At 51.7% G+C, this 19808-nt stretch overlaps 7 protein-coding genes across 7 annotated transcripts; 5 read left to right on the top strand and 2 right to left on the bottom strand.

Annotated features, from left to right (window-relative positions):
* Positions 1–2129: 2129 nt before the first annotated feature.
* N7458_012178 (PIG-L family deacetylase) lies at positions 2130–3151 on the top strand (the record flags this gene model as incomplete). Its single annotated transcript, XM_056915560.1, has 2 exons — positions 2130–2367; positions 2493–3151. The coding sequence occupies 2 exons, from the start codon at positions 2130–2132 to the stop codon at positions 3149–3151; spliced, it is 897 nt and encodes a 298-aa protein (XP_056760314.1).
* A 562-nt stretch (positions 3152–3713) lies between these two features.
* N7458_012177 (uncharacterized protein) lies at positions 3714–6047 on the bottom strand (the record flags this gene model as incomplete). Its single annotated transcript, XM_056915559.1, has 1 exon — positions 3714–6047. One exon carries the CDS (start codon positions 6045–6047, stop codon positions 3714–3716), a length of 2334 nt encoding a protein of 777 aa, XP_056760313.1.
* A 3012-nt stretch (positions 6048–9059) lies between these two features.
* Positions 9060–10176, top strand: N7458_012176 (uncharacterized protein; the record flags this gene model as incomplete). Its single annotated transcript, XM_056915558.1, has 3 exons — positions 9060–9308; positions 9360–9622; positions 9675–10176. The coding sequence occupies 3 exons, from the start codon at positions 9060–9062 to the stop codon at positions 10174–10176; spliced, it is 1014 nt and encodes a 337-aa protein (XP_056760312.1).
* A 440-nt stretch (positions 10177–10616) lies between these two features.
* Positions 10617–11113, top strand: N7458_012175 (U4/U6-U5 snRNP complex subunit LSM3; the record flags this gene model as incomplete). The annotated part of the gene is made up of 4 exons (XM_056915557.1): positions 10617–10739; positions 10803–10895; positions 10962–10998; positions 11079–11113. The coding sequence occupies 4 exons, from the start codon at positions 10617–10619 to the stop codon at positions 11111–11113; spliced, it is 288 nt and encodes a 95-aa protein (XP_056760311.1).
* Positions 11114–11812: 699 nt separating this feature from the next.
* N7458_012174 (putative GTP binding protein (GTPBP1)) lies at positions 11813–13851 on the top strand (the record flags this gene model as incomplete). The annotated part of the gene is made up of 3 exons (XM_056915556.1): positions 11813–11866; positions 11922–13446; positions 13520–13851. 3 exons carry the CDS (start codon positions 11813–11815, stop codon positions 13849–13851), a joined length of 1911 nt encoding a protein of 636 aa, XP_056760310.1.
* A 663-nt stretch (positions 13852–14514) lies between these two features.
* N7458_012173 (uncharacterized protein) lies at positions 14515–15398 on the top strand (the record flags this gene model as incomplete). The annotated part of the gene is made up of 2 exons (XM_056915555.1): positions 14515–14674; positions 14815–15398. 2 exons carry the CDS (start codon positions 14515–14517, stop codon positions 15396–15398), a joined length of 744 nt encoding a protein of 247 aa, XP_056760309.1.
* Positions 15399–15851: 453 nt separating this feature from the next.
* N7458_012172 (DEAD/DEAH box helicase) lies at positions 15852–19541 on the bottom strand (the record flags this gene model as incomplete). The annotated part of the gene is made up of 1 exon (XM_056915554.1): positions 15852–19541. The coding sequence occupies one exon, from the start codon at positions 19539–19541 to the stop codon at positions 15852–15854; it is 3690 nt and encodes a 1229-aa protein (XP_056760308.1).
* Between the last annotated feature and the right edge of the window lie 267 nt (positions 19542–19808).

The raw sequence follows: 19808 nt of genomic DNA, 5'->3' as shown, positions 1-19808 counted from the left end.
CCGGAAAACTCCCGGGTCCCCCGCTCGCAAGAAGCGTGCCGCGCAGAAATTTTCTGTTAGACCGTCTTTCGCCCAGCGGAGCTGGGCTCGGTCCCCCTCACCTTCTTTCCCTCACAACTTGTACTCCATACATACTATCTTCCTTCTCCTGTAGTTCTACTCCACCTACGCCCAGAACTTTATACTCGGCCCGACGCAACGTGATGCTTAGTAGGTCCGCCAGTGGCGGCGGCGGAGGCCCGGGTTACGTTTCACGATGGGCATCCTTCTTGGTCTTTGGGGGGGGGAATTCGTGCTTTGGGGTCTTTTAACTAGACCGACATCGCTAAGGATTACTTATGGATGTGTCATAGAGACTACTAGTTAGTGCGACTTGGTTGTACCTAATGATAATGAGACATCCCTCATATGACTCTGATCTGAGGTAGTAGTGACTAGTGTATACCAATATAGTCAAAAGTAAGAAGGATAGGGAAGAGCGATGCGCAATGGGAGCGGTGGACTAAGACTTGAGTCGAGCCCGATGGCGTGTTGCATGTACCACAGTTATCTGTCGGGAAACTGGTACGGTCTGGGTGGGTGAGGCTTTTTGAGTAATTTGCCGGGCCGATGGAGTTTCGGTGTGCCGGGTGGGTTTTGGTTGTGGGTGTGTGGATTGTGTCAAGCTGATGTGGATTTTTTGTTTACGTGATGTTGTACAGGATCTTTGGAGACAAGTGTTTGGACGATGATCACGCTGATCTATACTTGCTTGAGATATCTGGTAGTCATATGTTACTCTATATTTCCTTAGCACCTTAAGAAATTTGAACGATGACTTCGTGTTTCGCAAGGCTTGCCCGTTGGACGGCTGATTTTCCCATGGCGTAGATTCTTGATTGGATGTTGGAAATTGACTCATTGTGGTCCGTGATATTTCACCATTTTGACACCAAAGGGTGTGGATGACATTTGGAAGATGGTGTAAGATGAGACGACTCGATCCGGAAGTTTCTGGAGACTGTCATCTTTAAGGATGACTTTGGCAATTACAACCGGATCTGATATGAGTATTGTCCATTTTCAGCACTCGCATCTCCATTAAGTTGGTCAGTTACACATGCTCATTCAGTATTTCGGCTCGACCGAAGGAATATTCGGGAATACGGCTAGAAGTGTTCCATATGCCCAATTAGGCAGGTACAACAGACAGGGCAGAGAGACAACCACCTTGGCTAATGTGTACTGTAGAACCTGTTCGATCATCGGGAGCCATGGCCTGCGGCTGACCAAGCGGTCTCTCCTAGGTACCTAGCCTGCGCTTGAATTTAACGTATCTAAGGTCAGAGCTCCAAATCTGCAGGGCGGCGATTAGGCGCAGATCATGGAACTGGCCTGATAACAGATCTCCCCGCACTGGCTCACCTTGTGGTCTTGATAAGGACCGTCTCACTGATAGCCAAGGGAAATGGTTTTTTTCCCTAGACAAGCATTGCATATAGATAAGAAACTCATAGACTCTCCAAAGGTCATAGGTTGATTCTTTCAATCATTTCAAACTTGTTCCCCCGTCGTCTCTCCTCAATCGCCTCAATGAACCCCTGACACGTGACCCTCACTCCCGGCGATCGTCCCGCAAAAGGAATCATTCATTTGAGCTTCCCCCTATTCCGGCACCACAGCTTTCGGCCACCGTGTTCTTTTACTATGGCCGAGTGATTCGCCCTCCCGACCGTCTCTCCCCTTGAAACTATGGGCTCGGTGCCTGTTCAATTCACCACCACCTAATTGACGATCGTCTCGCGCCTCCTGCGAAGATAGGTAGCTTCCGCCTTCGCCGCTATCTCATCTTCAACACCTCGACCAAGTGGGATGCTAGGCCGTACCCCACCGTACCGGGGCCAACGATTGAAACATCGCATGCCTTGATCCACAATCTTCCGAGTCCAGCTCGATCGCCCTTGCCTCTCCATCTGCCACCGAGATAAGACTGAATTGAAAAGTTCTGGGGACCCAAAGCTTCGTGGCAAACGTCATTGGACAACACGGCCGTCGCGTGAGCAACACCGTCAGTTAGCAGGACATTATTGCGCCATTGCGTTTAGAGTGGATTTCGTCCCGACTCTTTATACCTGCCACCTCCTTTTACAATGTCGCCATCGTTCAATTTGACCGCGCTGGCCATTGCCATCGCCGCGGTCTTCCTCTTCTGGACCATCTCCTCTACCTCATCACCCTTTACCCGCTCCTTCCCACGACTCCGCAATAAACGAATCTGTCTCTTGATCGCACACCCCGATGACGAGGCCATGTTCTTCTCGCCCACAGTGCTGGCGCTCACCAAGCCCGAGCTCGGAAACCACCTGAAAATCCTCTGCTTCAGCACAGGTACGTCTCTCTAAGCGCTCATTCCCGCCATTGGGCTGGCTCAATCGCGCCAGACACAATCCCAAACACCACATATCAGTCATGGAGTCCATCAGAAAAGAGTACTAACAACAATTTATCCACAGGTGACGCAGACGGTCTCGGCGAAACCCGCGCCAAAGAACTCCAAAAATCCGCCCTCCTCCTCGGCATCCGTGACGAATCCGACGTCTTCATCGTCGACGATCCCACCCGCTTCCCCGACAGTATGACTGCAACTTGGGCTGCAGATCAAATAACCTCCCTCCTCGCTTCAGCCTTCTCCCCAGACTTGGCAGCAACCCTAAACGGCACCGCAAAGAAGAACCCCAAGAAGGCGCCCACCGCTAGCATCGACGTCCTCGTCACCTTCGACCAAAACGGCATCAGCAACCATCCCAACCACCGCTCGCTGTACCACGGCGCGGTGCATTTCCTGCGCACGCTGATGACGGATAAAGAAGGATTTAACTGTCCCGTGACGCTGTATACGTTGACGTCTACGTCGATGCTGCGCAAGTATGCGGGTGTGCTGGACGCGCCGTACTCGATGTTGTTGGGGGTGTTGGGGAATTTGTTCGGGGGCAAGAAGAGTGGTGAGAACGGGCCGGGGCGGTTGTTGTTTGTTAGTTCCGTTGGGGAGTGGTTGACTGCGCAGTCGGCGATGGTTATGGGCCATAAGAGTCAGATGGTCTGGTTCCGGTGGGGGTGGATTACCATCGGAAGATATATGACTGTGAATGATTTGAAACGGGAGACGGTCTAGTGTAGACCTGGATGGGAGTGGCTGTCTTCTTACTGCGCTGATGTAGTAAGGAGAGACGGCTGTGCCCTACTTGTATGATTGCATGGGTTTGAGTTGCTTGCGACTCTTGTACACAGTCTGCTCCTCGGAGATATCCCGAGAGCTCATAATGAATATAATATGTTACTATATGCTTGAAGCTATGATCTGACGAGATCGTTACCCATGTTTCTTTTATCAAATAGATGAAGGGTATGGCTTATAAACAGCCTGATAAACCGCTTGTGCGGACCTCTTAATTCCGAAGCTCTTAGGTTCCAATTGAAAGACCCTGGGAATTGCAGTTCCCGAGCTCGACTCAAACCAGAGACCGGGGTATATCTAGCTAGAATGTATACTATAGGTCGAAAAGAAGGTTGAATGATATATTCTATTCCATGCAGCTGGTACAACCATGAACAAATGCAGGTGCCAATGCCCAGCATCGGCTGTATCCATATCACCCTCGTCATCCGTCCTGATGGGTATCAACTAAAACAAATAATGCTATCAGTGGCCATATATGCCGTATGCAGCCCACCCCTTAAATCCACGATTGATCATCCAGCAAGAAAACGCTATTGTTCTCCCTCGGCTTGAGCATCCCCAACGCCGCCAGACGCCCATAGAACCCACCATGCGGATTCTTGTTCGTAGATAGTTCATGATCCTCTGGATACTCAGTCCACGTATTGCGCATCTTTCTCACAGCTTCGTAAAACTCCGCTGACTGAGGCAATTGGAACTTGAATAGTCGATCCAGCGGTGCCGCCGTACGATCCAGATAGAAATGTCGCACGACAAGATCGTTCCATTTGCTCTGCTCATCCCAGGCTGGCCAGGGACCTGGATCAAACAGATCTTTCTGGTCAGATTGTCGGCGCACGGGGATGTCCTTGGGTCCGACTTTGTAAGAACGGCTGCCGAAGCCCTTGGCACCGACCATATCGATGAAGCCCGTCTCTTCACCGTAGAAAAGTTGGATTTTGCTGGGGACAAAGTCTGTCCATTCTTCTAGCATTTTGGGTCGTTCCTGGAGATGCCATTCTTTATCTGAAATGTCTTTCCAGCTGGGCACACGGAGAACGAGGAACAAAATGCGCTGGAGGAGGTAGACTTGTTGCCAGACCTCGAGTCGGACGATGTCGTAGGTTTGGATGGCCTCCGCGAGGATGGGGGATCGGAATAATTCTGGGTCTGGCATGGTGGCGCCTTGTCGCATTTGTCGTTCGGCGGCTTCAAGGGCAGGGGCCAGACAACGCATCACAAGCGCGCGAGCCTCAGCCTGTTTCTTCCGAGTTTCCTCTAGGAGGTTGTATGCGCCACGGATGTAGTCTTTGCAGTCTTCTAGTCGCCCGTTGTCAATGCTGGTGTTGATCATGAATCGCCACTCCTGTAACGTGGGGGTCACGTTGTAAGGGTCGGAGGTCATGGTCTCAAAGACTGATCGCACGAGGTCGACGGAGACTCGGCCTATGGTGTTGGCCCATTCGGTATAGTTCTCGGTCTTGGCTGTATCCGATGCCGACCAACGCTGACGCGATAGGACGTATGCCCGTTCAAAAAGCTCGTGCCAGACTTTGGCGGGAATCGGGATATTGTAAGAGGACGCGATAAATTGGACGGTTCGTATCGCACCGGCAATATCATTGTTCACCCCCAGCCCGTGAGCTACAGCAAACAGCAAATTCTCAGTTGGATGCAGAGCGGACCACGGATCGTAGGGCGTTACTGGTGGCAGCTTCGAGTTGTCAGGCTCCAGCTTTAAAGCTTCCGCATCAATATTCCAAACTTCCTTGAGGATATGCTTCATGGCCCGGTCATGGCCCACACGCGCTGCTGCGAGAAACAAGTTGATATACGTGCGCTCATCACCGAGATGGCCCTCGGCTTGCATCTCGCCGAAAATCCGGAGAACAAACTTTCGAACACTTCTCTGCGCAGTCCCAAAGCCCTGCCATCCTTGCACTGGCTCCTCGCTGCGCCGCTTCCTGTAACTTTGGGGACTCACGCGCATTCGATACGCTTCTCGTCCGGCATAGCAGTGATCCCAAATTTTGGCTTCCATGTAGTGGTTATAACACACCGTATCCGGAATGACATCCATCTTCGCCATCGTGTCCCACACCTGATCCGCGAGAACGCCATTGCCCATGGCGCGAGCGCAATCCAGGAGGTGCGTAAATTCTCCCAATTGCAAGGTCTGGCCGCTCACTGTCCGGTAGCGGGTCACGGTAAACAAATTACTCACGAAAGTATCAAAAACCTCCTCGACGCGCCTGAGACCGTTGACGAGCACGGCCCAGGAGTGAATGGGGTGGTGGAGGTCGCGGAAGGGCTCCACAAAATGGGTCGGGGAGAGCAAGTGGAGCGCCTCAAGGAAGACAGTCTGGGGTAGCGACCCGACCAGCCCCGCCGACCGTGGGTCAGTCATGGCCTTCATCACTTGATCGGGCTGGCCATTCTCAAGGACGCGAATGAATTTCTCAGCATATTCGTGCTCTTGTTCGGGGGACTCCCAGGTGGGAAAGATGGCATCTGCTTCGAACAGGGATGCGTCATCTGGTTCCTCCTCTGGCTGTAGGGCCTCGTGTGTGGAGACGACGCTGGCGCCCAGGTTGTTGTTTCCAGTATTGAACTCGCGGACGGTATCATTGGGATGGGTTTCGCGCCTGCGTTGATGACGAGGGGAGGACAATGGCTGGGAATGGGAGGAGCTGCTCAAGGAGGAGACTGGTCTTGTGCGCCCGGTGAGATCAAGCACTCGGTGTCGTGTGGTGGAACTGTAGACATGGAGACGGCTCTCTGATGCCCTGGGTCGCGATGAATATAGCCAGGGAGAGGAGAGTCTCTCACCGGTTCGAATGGTCCTCCTCATGAGTGCGACAGATGATGGGAGGAGGATGAAAGCGGCACAATCACAACACGCGAAGGAGGAAAAGAAATGCAAGGGGGGGCGAGGGAATGAGGGGGTGCGCATCGACCCCGGCCACGCCAGTCCAGTCCAGTCCAGTCCAGTCCGGGGGAGGGGCCGCATGGAAATACTACGTGGAGTGAGACTCAAGCTATGACTGGGCAGTTCGGCGTACGGTTCAGGGCCAGGCACCGAATTGCTGGTCGTAATACCTACAGACCATTGAACTGCCTGGTCCCTGGCTACTGTCACTACCTATTCCACACTATGTCAGATCTTCGTAGCTACAGAAGCAAGAGGGACTTTGATTATGATTATTAGGTGGGCTGGTCCGCAGTGGAGAGCGGAGGAAAGTGGAGTCTCCAACCAACTGGCTAGTCTGGCCAAACTGGGGGAGAGGCCTCGGTCAATCGGTAATTCCAATCGATTAACGAACTATCCACCGGGGTATACTCGTGGGTATGGATATATACAATCGCCCATTCCCTTTTCGCAATCTTCTGCTCTCTGAGATTGATTCATGTGGACATCGTGGACATTCGTGGCTTCGCCAATCGAAAATGATCATTATGCGTTAACGGCGGACAATATATACATTCAGCGGAGGATCCTTGCTTTCATTGCAACCCCGAAGAGTTCTCTCCAGTAGGTAACTGGTGATAGTACACCGGATCTGCATGCAACTCGTTCCAGGGCCTCGACAGGACCGAGGCTGGATCCGCTGGAGGGGACTCGTAAGCGGCTGTCTTGGAAACCTGGGTGTTGTGGTCGGGTTGCTGATGGTGATGCTGGTTCGCGTCAAGTTCGCTCTTATATTCCACCCATGATGTTCTCTGGCCTCCCTGATCGGGTATCTCTGGCATGTCTTGGGGCATTTGCTGTGGTCGGTTTCGGTTTCGGTTTCGATTTCTCCAGATGAACGCGATAACCACCCCAAGAATGCCCAAGACACCGCCTCCAACGCCAGCTCCAATGCCTGCCTTGGCCCCGGTGCTCAATCCCGATTTTCTTCGTGATGAGCCACTGCTGGAACTACTGCTGCTAGAGTAGAGTGGGTGTGTGCCGACTGTGGAGGAGGCTGCCGAGGTGCTGTTACTCTCACTGTTGCTGTTCCCATTCGCTTACTGCGTGACGGTTGCTGTCGCCGTGATTGTGTTGTGACTGATCGTACCAGTTGCAGCGGAGGGCAATTATGTGCTCGTGGCTGCGTCACAGTCAGATAAAGTACATCAGTAACATCAGGCAGCGTCGCTTGGGAATAGTTACCTGTGGCCGGACTCGAAACGCCAAAAGTACTGGAGCATGCACTCGCCGGTAAAACTGTGATAGCAATACCATACCTGAAAGAAGCCCCTTGTCAGTTTGCCTTGATGAATGCTGTACAAGAGAAGCATTTACTCGGAGCCACTCCCAACACCTAAGCCATCATTGAGCCAGTGATTCTGATCCATAAATTACATATCTCATACTCTCGGCATTTATCGAATCACACTGCGCCCTTACACAGCAGGTGAAATTTTCATGGTACGCTGAGCTCTGACAGAAACATTTGTAGTCATTAATATTGCAATTTGAAGAGCTCGTCGCGCCGGTATAGCATGTGTCCTGTGTTAATCCTTTATCAAGGCGGCCCTGTCACATTGTGGGAGAGACACCAGGGATCGAACCGCGCATTATGGTAACGAGCTTAGCAGTTGAGGCTGCACTAGCCCCGCGAAGAGCGGTAGATATAGGAGGTAAAGCTGTCGCGCCATATGTCGGAGCGAAAGGATTCCAGTACCGAGAGGAATAGAGAGCCAAATGAAAAACTTGAATCGTCGCCGAAATGAAAAGTAGGTATTAAGGATGAGGAAGCAGCGCAAGTCTCAGTGGTTTCGCCGGTAACTAACCAACTATGCCTGCTGAAGGCTTAGTCAGTCAACGGTTCCTTTGACTGGCCATCACTGATAGCCTCCAGCTCTGGGCCCTGAATTACAGGGGTTTGTCAAATAAAGGAATCTTTGACGAAGCAAGCTCCCATTTGTTCCGTTTACAGCAGCACTGACCCCGGACAACGCCTTTGAGACGCTTAGTGGAGATTTCGGCTTGAACCGCTGATTCCCCTAACAAGATAATGAAAGGTTTCGGGCCGCGTTTTTACCATGGAACTCAAGTGACTCTGAAGATCTCGCGTATGTCGAGTATGCTGGTCTACCATCACAAAATATAGTATTAACAGGTAAGCCATAACTAACATGATCCATAGAGCTTCAAAATAAGAGGACTAACTAACTCAAGACATCGCTAATGTTACATTTTGTCTCGGCGGTTATTTTGCCCTTGAGCTCGCCGACCGACATATTATTCTACTGTCGAGCAGGAGCTGCACTCTCAAGCACAACCTGTAAAAGGCAAAATGTCTGTTGATTTGGTGAGGCTGAGGTGCCGCATTTCCGGACCCCAACCTTGAGAAATTCAGGGTCATCGGCGGGTTGTTCAAGGGTCTAAAACAATCGTGAACTGTCGCTCTGCCTTGAGGATCGCACTTATCTAGATCAGTATAGCTTAGGCGAGGCCGGCTCGTGTTGGGACGCCACAACTGCTCCACCCCCTGATAGCAGGAACTGGAAAATCAAAGCGATTGGATATAAAGACCCAATCTGACACAATTTGATAAGCAGGAACCAAATCACCGAAATCACCGAGCTGATCAAGCTCGAACAACGGGCTTAGATTTCAACAATTCCTTCCTGCAGGTGGGCCAAGTTGGCGCCTTCCAATAAATGGCTTATTTAGAACAAGCCATGGAGCTGAAAGCTTGGTCCTGTACCGTGTACGCCTTGTGGTGTGCCTTTTAATTATCCACGAAGCGAAGCTTCGATACCTACTCCGTACACCGCTAGTGATTGAGGCTGCTTCAAGACTGTATGTCGGGAATATACTTATTGGACTCGAACCTGGAAAACCCACTCGAACTCGGCCTGTGTCAATTCAAAAATGCTCTCCAAGACAACACTCGTGTCGTTAACGGCCCTAGGGGCTGCTAGTCTTGCTCTCGCACAGACTAACATCACCGCCAGCGTCTGCGCAGACCCCTCTGCCTTCACTACCTGCTCAACAAAAGTCCTAACGGAGAGTACGGGATGCATGGACATATGTGCCGGCAACAAGATCTGTGTTCTTGGCTGCGGATGTGCCATGTACCAGGGCTATATGAACTGTGTGGCTGAATCATGCTGGAATCAAGTATGACGCCAAGTTACTATCTTCATGGGCCTTGTCTGACCTTTTCCTTAGGCATACTCGTGCGAATACGACGAATTGGTAGCAGAGTACTTCATCGAATGTCCTGTTGCCACCCAACCGGTCCCGTTCTGGCCAGCGCCGGATAATGCTCCTAGCGGTTGTTCGTGCAATCTTGGCAAGATCGTGCAGTCGGTCATTAAGGCGCAAAAGGAGTATAACTCGTGTATCACGAATAGCAGCACAACCTCGCCTATCGAGCTCGCGAATAAGGACACCGCCTGTGGATGTTGCGAGGTTAGCGCCGGGCTGTCTGCGTATGTTATTCCTTCTCTGGTTGTGCGACTCATACTGATCGAAAGTACTTAGCATGTACGAAACCTGCCCCGACACGATCCCCTCCGACATGGGCGCAGACCTCTGGTTCAAAACAGCAACTCTTTATGGCACGGTGATTGATTGGGGCACCTGCGGGAGTGTCCTTGACAGTTACAAGTGCCAGAACCTAGGATTTGCGCCTCCGTCGTCCAAATCGAACACCTTTTACAAGCCAAACAATCTACCCCCGAATGGCACCCAGACGCTGTACAATACTGGCGCCGTGACTGCACTGACCGCACCGCCTAGCGGGTCGGTGTTCTCCTGGTCGCAGTCCACCGTGACTTACACTGTGACTGCATCGCCGTGGAAGAATAACGATGTAAAGGCGACTGGAACTGGCGCATCTGGCGCATCTGGTTCCTCTGGCACCGCTGGGGCCGCTGGGGCTACTAAGACTTCGAGTACTGGAGCGGCTGTCTCGTTGAAGCAGTCGAATGCGGCTGTTTGGTTATCAGCGCTCAGTGTCCTGATCAAAATGACGTTTGCTTAGTTGAGCGATAGACGGTCACCTCGAATGAGTGCTTCGGTAGCGGGATTAGCGATGAAATGTTCGAAGCTGTATATATGATTGACCAGCCAATTCCGTCTATAGTGTCGTTAGCGCTCCAAATCTGGTACCACAGCAGGGCTACCCGATTGCGAATTAAGTAACATGGTTACTATGAGCTTATCCCGCTAGCTCTATCCATGATCACCATCATTACTTTCTGTCAAACGAAATCATACCCTGTGATAAATAGTTTTAGATTGCGTTTGCACTGCATGTACGTTTTGCACTGCCAGCAAAACCCGGGGTAGATACTGATGACTCAGCACACCCCTCCACTGGCGCGCTAGTCCCAATCAGGCAGCGGACAGAGCTCGCCGATTCTGATCTCCCGCGCAAGCTGGAAACTCGGTGGACAGTGTGAACATTGCCCACCACTCACCATGGCTGACACCGAAGATGTTGGTGCTTCCGTATCGGAGCCCCTCGACCTTGTCCGTCTGTCGCTAGACGAGATTGTGTTCGTGAAGCTGCGCGGAGACCGTGAACTCAAGGGCCGCCTTCACGTGAGCTTTCCCCCAAGTCACGTCCCATTCCTGGCATTATGACTGATCGCGATGACTCTTCAGGCATATGACAGCCACTGCAACCTTGTTTTGGGTGACGTGGAAGAGACCATCTACGTGGTGGAGGAAGACGAAAACGAGCAGGAGATCACAAGGGTAGGGCACAAGTGTGGATATTGTGGATGGACAGTTGCTAATCAGAGGTTGCCGCGGCTTTGACAGACAATCAAGAAGCAAGAAGAGATGCTTTTCGTGCGAGGTGAGTCGCTCCTTGAATCTCCTCTCCTCAATTGAATGGATCTCAATCCATGTATACTGACACGCTTCGATCACCTCTAGGCGATTCCGTCGTTTTGATCTCCCCCCAGGCCTGATCTCCCCCCAGGCCTGATCAGCCCTCCGTGAAATGATAGAGGAATCGGCGTCCGGCGAGAAGACACCTGCAGGGAGGAGGAATGGAAGAAAATACCATCCAAATACGATCCCGTCGCATAGATATGAGACCATGAAATTGGTTTATGACCCGACCCGCCCACCACTTTCCTCCCGTAGCTGTGCTCCTCGCAGAGCCGCAAGGCTGTACTACTTCCACCAGGGTGACTCTGGCACCTTCTCCAAACCGCAGTGTTAGTCACAGTATAGTTCTTTTGGCTTCCAAAATAGTCTTCATGGGGTGACCGTGGCGCAGCACATGATGTTGTAGCTAAAAGGGATTTGCGGGGGCTCTTTTTGGCAGTCGACCCTCGATGACTCAAGCAAGTGACTCGACCTTTATCGATAAAGCTGGGACCCGCCCCCCTCGAAATGATCTCCTCTCTACCTTTTTACTCTTCTTGATTTATTTGCTATGCTCTGATTATTCCCTCGAAGCTGATTCAATCCCCTGTTTTATTCTGTTCTTACGATTCAGAGAGCAGCGTCAAGCGATGATCCCTCGAATACACGTCTGAACTGCGCCAGAGCCAAAGGCGAGATCCACCCCGAACCGCCGCAACGTCACTACTCCAAGGAGCGATTCACCGTCATTCGGCACGAACCCATTTAACTACCTCCTGATCCAACCCCACACGAAGATGCCTCAACTCAAACCGAAAACCAACGCCGAGGAGAGGAAAAGAGGCGAGATCGTATGTGCCTCACGATTGTAGCGGCACGCCGCGCCCTCACTCACATGATTGCTAGGCCCTCAGCGAGTTCGCAGAGTACGCTGAACAACAGCAAGCGCATCGCTCTGCCGTGCCGGTCCCGCCTAGCGATAGCGGATACGAGACCAGCAGCGTGTCCCGCGATGTCGAGGACCATGCTGAACTCGAGATCCTCGACCAGCTTGGCCTTTCCGATGCGCCCCGCACCGTCAAGCTGAAGGAGCTCCTTCTCGGAACGGGGGACTCGACAACTGAGGATAGTCTACAAGCTCTCGCCGCAACGATACAAACGCGAATCGACGAAGGCCACGGAGAGACAATATTCGATCTAGGACTTGAAGATGGTGGCGATTCAATGGGGTTTGACCTGGCGCAATGGGAGACGGCGCTCCAGCGTCTGCGTGAAGCTGCTGAGACGATCCCGGCTCACTGTCGAATACTACTCACGCATAATGTGGGCGGTGCCCAGGAATCCACGGTGAAAAATGATCGTATCAGGGGCGCATGGGGCAAAGTTCTGATCCGCCAGGTTGCAACGAATATTGAGGAGGTAGGGGAACTGCGCATTGCGGTCGTAGGCAATGTCGACGCGGGGAAGAGTACCATGCTTGGTGTGCTGGTAAAAGGCAGCCTAGATGATGGTCGTGGCCGTGCGCGAGTCAACCTCTTCCGCCACAAGCACGAGATTGAAAGCGGGCGAACCAGCTCCGTCGGAATGGAAATTATGGGTTTCGACAGCCACGGCGACATCGTGGGCAACACCCAAGGCCGAAAACTCTCTTGGGAAGAGATCGGGAAGCGCTCTGCGAAAGTCATCTCGTTCTCTGACCTGGCGGGCCACGAACGCTACCTGCGCACTACCGTCTTTGGCATGCTGAGCAGCAGCCCCAACTACTGTTTGCTTATGGTCGCCGCTAACAATGGTTTGATCGGCATGAGTCGTGAGCACTTGGGAATTGCCCTCGCGCTGAACGTCCCTGTCATGGTCATCGTCACCAAAATCGATATCTGCCCGCCTCAGATCCTCCAGGAGACTCTGTCGCAATTGTCGAAGATTTTGAAGTCTCCTGGTGCGCGCAAGATCCCCATTTTTGTGAAAGATATGGAAGAGACCATCAACACGGCGACTCAGTTCGTCAGTCAGCGTATCTGCCCCATCTTCCAAGTCTCCAATGTTACCGGCGAGAATTTGGAGCTTGTTCGGACATTCCTGAATATCCTTCCTCACCGAGGGCACTATGATCAGGAAGCTCCATTCGAATTCCTGATCAACGATACCTTCTCAGTGCCTCACGTAGGTACAGTTGTGTCGGGGGTGGTCAAGTCCGGTGTGATTCATGCGGGCGACTCGGTTGTCGTTGGGCCAGATTCTCTCGGTCAATTCACCACCACCACGATAAAGAGTATCGAGCGCAAGCGAATACAGGTGAATGCTTGCTTCGCAGGCCAGTCGGGCTCGTTCGCCCTAAAACGCGTCCGCCGCAAAGAAGTCCGCAAGGGCATGGTGGTACTCAAAAAGATGGACAATCCTCCTAAAGTGTACCGCGAATTTGTGGCTGAAGGTAAGCTATCGTAGTTTATTTCTATTTTTAGGCGTTCCCCACTGTGTGACACCTTCCTAACCTGCCCTTCTAGTTCTGATCCTGTCTCATGCAACTACCATCAAGCCCAAGTATCAGGCCATGTTGCACGTTGGAGCGGTCAGCCAAACTTGCGCAGTGATCGACATCGATCGCCCCTTCATCAGGACTGGCGACCGCGCCCTCGTGGCGTTCCGCTTCATCCAGCGGCCCGAGTTCCTGGCGCCAGGCGATCGTGTCCTGTTCCGGGAGGGTAAGACTAAAGGTCTAGGCATTGTGAAAAGCATTGGTTATGACCCTCAGCATCCCCTGAATCCCAATGCAACGAAACGAGAGGGCGAGGGTGATGTGGAGAAAGGGAATGAAGAAACGAATGAGAAAGTTTAAGTAGCGACGTAAAGAGTGACTGCATTATGGAGCATGTAGTGTTTGATTCTGACCTTTTTGCTGATTCCCAATTTGTTATTATTCATTGTTCGTGTTGGGCTGCTGCATTTTTTAGGCCAACAGCTGTTTCTACACCGACCCTATACCTTGCTAGGAAGCTTCCAGTAGTCTTCAGTCTTGAATCTTGCAGTTTCCGTCATACCTCACTCTATATTCTCACACGTGATATGACGTCAGATGATGTTATGCGTCCATCGAGGATCCGCCTGACATCGTCATCCAATCAATCTCCAATTCAACCAATGAACACCATCATTGAAACAATCTATTCCTTCAATAAGATTCTCATCTGCAGTCTTCTCCGTATATCCTGGGCTCCACTGACGTAGTCCTTTGGACGCGGGCCTACGCCCCCGTCCCACTTCCTCGCTGTAGACCCAGCTAATCTATCCCCAGCCATTGATGACATCTTCACCTACTCGAAACGATCGTATTTTATCTATACTCTCCTCCGCCTCTTCTACCCCTCCAATCTCCGATCCTTTAAAGTCTACTTGATTCTCCTGCCTCCCTGAATACTCCTAGATACTTTATTATCTACACAATTACCAAATTTTCCTCGTATATTCCTGTCAACCTCCCACTATCAAATCTCCCACCAAGATGGAAGCCGTTAGCAAAGTCGTCAGTGCAGCCACAGCCGCCCTGTGGGGTGATGGTAGTACAGTCCAGCAGGAGTCTACACCACACGGCGAAGAACCTATTGCCGGTGTCCAAGGATCCGGTAACCCCAATGACCCATATGACGCTGGTAATCGCGAGGGTAAGTCAAGAACTATCTACATCCACATCTAGTGCTTGAAGAGCATGAATCTAGCCCCGGAGAAAGATTCCACAAAACCTACACATGCACGCCACCAATCGATTTACCTAAAAAAGGCTAACTAAACCCGAATTCTCTAGAACAACCAGGAGCACCGGTCTCAGAAGGAAACACCGCCCCGCAAGAGCCTCGACTTGACGGCGCAAAGACAGATCCCACTCGCAAAGACCTACTCGCGGATGTAAACACCGACGACGTCGATATCACAAAGACTGCTCCTACTGCACCCATCACTGCACCACCCACTCTAACATCCCCGGCTCTCTCCCCGGTCCCCGTCGCAGGCGTAGCATCAAGCTCGATACCAGCCGAAGCCGGCGGAAGCAGCGCAGTCACCAGCGAACCCAAGACCGAGCAGCGCAGCACTGAAAGCACCGCGGGCCAGAGCAGCCAAGACGCCCCTACCACTGACCACCACGAGGTGAGCGAGGAGGCGTTGAAGGGTCCACAGGGTCCTGCGCCGGTTCCTGCGGAGGAATTTGAGAAAGAGGCCAAGGGGGTGAAGAGTGCAAAGATGGAGGGTGGGTCTGTGGAGAATGGATTGTCGAAGAGTGCGGATAAGTCTTCGCAGGGAAGTGGGAATGGAAAGCATAGCCCGTTGCATAAGATGAAGGAGAAGTTGAGCAAGGTTGCGCATCCTCGTCATGGTAGCAATAAGGCTTAGGGATGGCTAGTTGCGTTCTATACTTGAATCGGTTTGATTGTTGATCTCGTGTTTGATGGGAGTTTGAGTGAATTATATCCCTGGTGTCTGTTGTTATTTGTCTTATCGTTTATACTATACCTTCTCGGCTTAATTGTTTCACTTCTCTATGTGTATTCGTTCTCATGTAACTAGGCAAAAGGCAAATTTATAAACATGTCTCCTCTAGCCATGTAATTCGAGCACCCTTTAGTCCCGTTAGGGAGGAGATGAGGGTGGGCAGTAATGGAAATGATGGAAGAGTGCAGTGTATTCTATTTTTCGTCACTAAGAAGAACATTCAACAGACGGCCTGTTTTACCCCAGAATTCCTGACGCCATGAAGAGGAAACCACCCATACCCCGATATGTAAGAAACCCTATATACCATATTGTGTCAAATATGCCAGCCTTAACATCAAAACGCTCGAATGATTACTCGAAAAGCAGTCTTAGCTCCTCAATACGATCCTTCTTCTTATCATCGTCCCCTTCATCGCCACCAACACGCAGGCCAAGCGATCCAGCAATATTCATTTTGCGTTCTTGCACACGGAGCATCCGACCCTCGATCGAGTCCTTGACAATGAACCGAGTCACGGACACGTCACGCAATTGGCCCATTCGGTGGACGCGGTCAATAGCTTGTGCCTCAATGGCAAAGCTCCACCAGGGATCCATGACGAAGACGTTGCTGGCGACGGTGAGATTGAGACCGACACCGCCAGCACGAAGCGAGATAAGGAGAACACTGGGACTGGGTTCGGAGTTGCGTGATTTCGAAGTTGAGGGGCCAGCCCGCGACGGCGTTTCGTCCTCGGTGTCGATAATTTCGTCCGTGTACTCCTCGGTCTTGGTAAATTCAGCAAGGACCGCGGCACGGGCCTTTTGAGGCATGGATCCATCGAGGCGAAGATGGGAGATACCCATTTTGGAGAGCTGAGGGCCGATGAGGTCCAAAAACGAGGTAAATTGCGAAAACACGACAGACTTGGTGTTTGGTGGAACGCGAGAGAGGTGGTTGATCAGCGCGTGGATCTTTGCTGATGTATGCGCCGAGGGGGAGAGGGGATTAATTCGGCGGAGAGAGATACGAGGAGCAGGCTGTGAGCCTGCTAGTGGAGTGTCGCTACCAGCAAAGTCCTCCATGGGAGTGGCGGAATGAGAAAGCGGGTGCTTCACGACTTCAAAGATGTCTCTCGCATCTACATCTGCTCGGCACGAGAAGCAGCGAGCCATCACACCTTTATTCATCTGATGGCGCACGAAATCCTCGAGACATTTCTTGCAGGCGCTATGCCAGCAGGCTGTTACCGCGGGATCGATCATCGGCTCTTCGCAGCAGATAGGACACTCTCCGCTCGACTCTGTCTGAATCTGCCGGAGGGCGTGCGCCGTGAACTTGATGGACCGGTCTTCGGTTTCTGCATTCTCCGTCGACGCTGTAAATCGATTAATAAGCTCTTGCAGGTCCATGTCGTCCGTCAGACCATTGGTAGCATCCAGAGCTGCCGCAGCGATTTCCTCATCGGCAACAATATCCTTGTTGCGTGTGAGAATTGGATGACAGCAGGTCTGACGAAGGCGGAGCAGTTGAGCAAAGATGGTGGAGTACGACTTGAGAAGAGTACCTGCTTCGACATTGTCGTTGTAGGTTCGCTTGGCTCGCGTGTAAATGCAGTCATAGATTTCGCGTTCTTGTTCTGAAAGCTCAACCTCCTCAATGGTGACTGTACGCTTTGGCAATGGGACCAGAGGTTCGCCTTCCGGTGTTTTCATCGTTTTTGTCCGTCGAAGCACAAGAGGTTCCAAGACACTTTGGACTACATTGAGGGCGCGGACAAATTCCTTGTTCTCGAAAGGTACGGTGATGAACGTTTTCCAGAAGGAGAAGTTGCTCCATGGCTCCACCTTTAGGAAGCGCACCAGACTGAAGAGGTCCTCCAAGCGATTGACGATCGGCGTACCTGTGAGAACCCATCGATGTATTGCCTGCATCTCGTAACATGCTCTAGCAGACTTCGACCGGCGATTCTTGATCATGTGGGCTTCATCTAGGATAACACGGAAGAATTCAACAGAGAAGAGACCACCATGCGCAGCAGGTATTGTTAAAGACTGCGACGCAAATTGGCGGAACTCTGAGAGTACAACGCCGTAGCTGGTGACAATGACATGAGGTGCATTTGCATAGTTGGCCGCGCAGCAGAGTTCGCGCAGGTTGACAGATTTGTCTGCTCCGTAGTACAGTAGTGTTCTCATGGAGCCTGGCTCAGAAGCTTTCAACGCCTCGCTCTCCCATTGGGACAACAGCGAAGTTGGCGCAACCACAAGTGTTGTATAGGGTGCGGGAACCACGCCGGCGTATGAAGTCGGGACTCTCGCAAGGTCGTTCACAGAGTTCATACCGTCGGAAGCTCCAGGTGGAGGCTCAGATTTGTGGGAGTGGATGAGACTGAGCATTTCAATAGTCTTTCCGAGACCCATCTCATCAGCGAGAATGCCACCAAGACAGTGTTGTTCTTGAGCAGGGAAATCCACACTCAGATCGCCGGAGTAAGGGTTGACATAGAAGTGATCTATACCCTCAACAGAGGGCAACTCTTTGTCATCAACATCCTTCGTGGGCCACGTGTATTCTTCCCACAAAGGATGCATGGATCGCTCACGAGCTTCCTTCTTGTCCTTTTCTTTGGAGAGCATCCAGAATAAAGCCTGCTTTTGGTACTTGCGGAGATTCATTTTGAAAGTCGCAGCAGGCTCAGCCACTGACATACTGAAGTCGAAGGACTGGGCCTTGCGGTACAAGGTATCGAGCTGATCCTCTTCCAATTCAGCAGTATCTTCTTCAGAAGAGGAGTCGTTGGGATCTTTGTTGGATTTTACTCTTTCATTCTCCTTTTTGACACCGTCGTATTGCTCCGCCATTTCAGCCGCACGGAGTAAGCCATCTCGCTTGTGCTTCTCTGTGGTGGGGTTGGTGGAGGTTGGCTGGAGATTGATTTCATGGAATAGTTTAACGAGAGCTACTTGTCGAAGTCGTAGATTCTTTTCTTCAGCGCTTTCCTTCTCTTCGAACAAGCCCATGGATCGATTGTCGTCGACAGTTCCTATGAAGGGACCGCGCTGGAACGCTTCCTTGCGCAGGTAACATTTCAGCTGCAAGTAGATCGTATCGTTCACCCGTACTCTGTCCGGGATAAACACACAGACTCCCTCAAACTGACACATCTTTTGATCAATCAGGGTTGAGACCCACTCGGCTGTTTCATGGGGAAGTCTTCCAATCTCCTGGCCAGAAGCATTTGTAAACCGAGTCAGAACATCCCCCCTGTTGTTTGTGAACAGCTTGCCACCACGGCCGCGTTTGGCAACCGGCTGAGACCGGGCACGTTCAATATTGACTGGATCTCCATGTTTGAGTAGAGCCAGTCCACTCCTCGTGGCCCATCCTCCGACACCAAAAGCTCCTATATACCGCGCTGCCGGTTGCTTTCGCAGAACGGATACGTGCTCGGCTGAGTTCTCCTGGGTTTTGGATGTCGAAAGGGTATTCGATATCGCACTCGGGGTCGACGCTGGAAGGACTTGCCGTATGGTCGGAGTCCCTCTGCCAAAGTTCGTTTTCGCTGGCTTCTTCCATGATCCGTCGAAAAATATGTTGACCGCTCGCTCGACGTTGTTGGATGACGCGGACTGGATGAGTTGCAACGATTCCGTAGGCAAGGTTTCACCTATAATACTAGTGAAAAGATCGACATCGAAACCGTTCGATAAGGGCGATTTTGTCGTCGGATGCACGGCGGCTTGGCTGGTAGCTGGCTGAATCGTTCCGTTCTGTAGCCGGGACGCCGTCAATGGATGCTCTGTTGCGTCACCCCTAGGACTTTCTGATGATAGCCCATCAATCGGGCTTGTCAATCCACAGGCAGCTGCACTGCCCTTCGAAGGGGTCTCTGGAAGATTGGTAGAGCCATGTTGCTCCGTTTCGCGGTCGTCTAGTCCAGGACAATGTCGAGGCAGAGACGCGTGCCCAATCCCCGCTACCGAATCTGGCGAGGAAACGGAGCTGTCGACGAAAAAGCGTTGTCTCTTCGCTGGTCGATGCTCCAGATCCTCGTTCATACTCGTGGTTGACACATTCGGTGCAGGCTGAGAAGAAGAGAAAGGAGATTTGGAGAGACGCGCCGAGGAACGCGAAACGGGCGCGATCGACGTCAGCGTCCCAAAAAGGTCAAATTTCAATTACCCGCTGATTCAGGATTGAGCTGCTGCTAGAGTATCAAGATTTGTTCATTCAATGTAACTAGTTAGTGAGATAAAACTGCATAATAAGCTTAATCTATCTCATTTAGCCTCTACTATCTCTATTATTTGGCAGACAAAGAGACC

The sequence above is a fragment of the Penicillium daleae genome (assembly GCF_028827525.1).
Source record: "Penicillium daleae strain IBT 16125 chromosome Unknown utg000009l_segment0_segment0, whole genome shotgun sequence".
NCBI classification, from domain to species: domain Eukaryota; kingdom Fungi; phylum Ascomycota; class Eurotiomycetes; order Eurotiales; family Aspergillaceae; genus Penicillium; species Penicillium daleae.
Note: the sequence above shows the minus strand (reverse complement) of the source record. Positions and strands in the feature narration are given on the sequence as shown.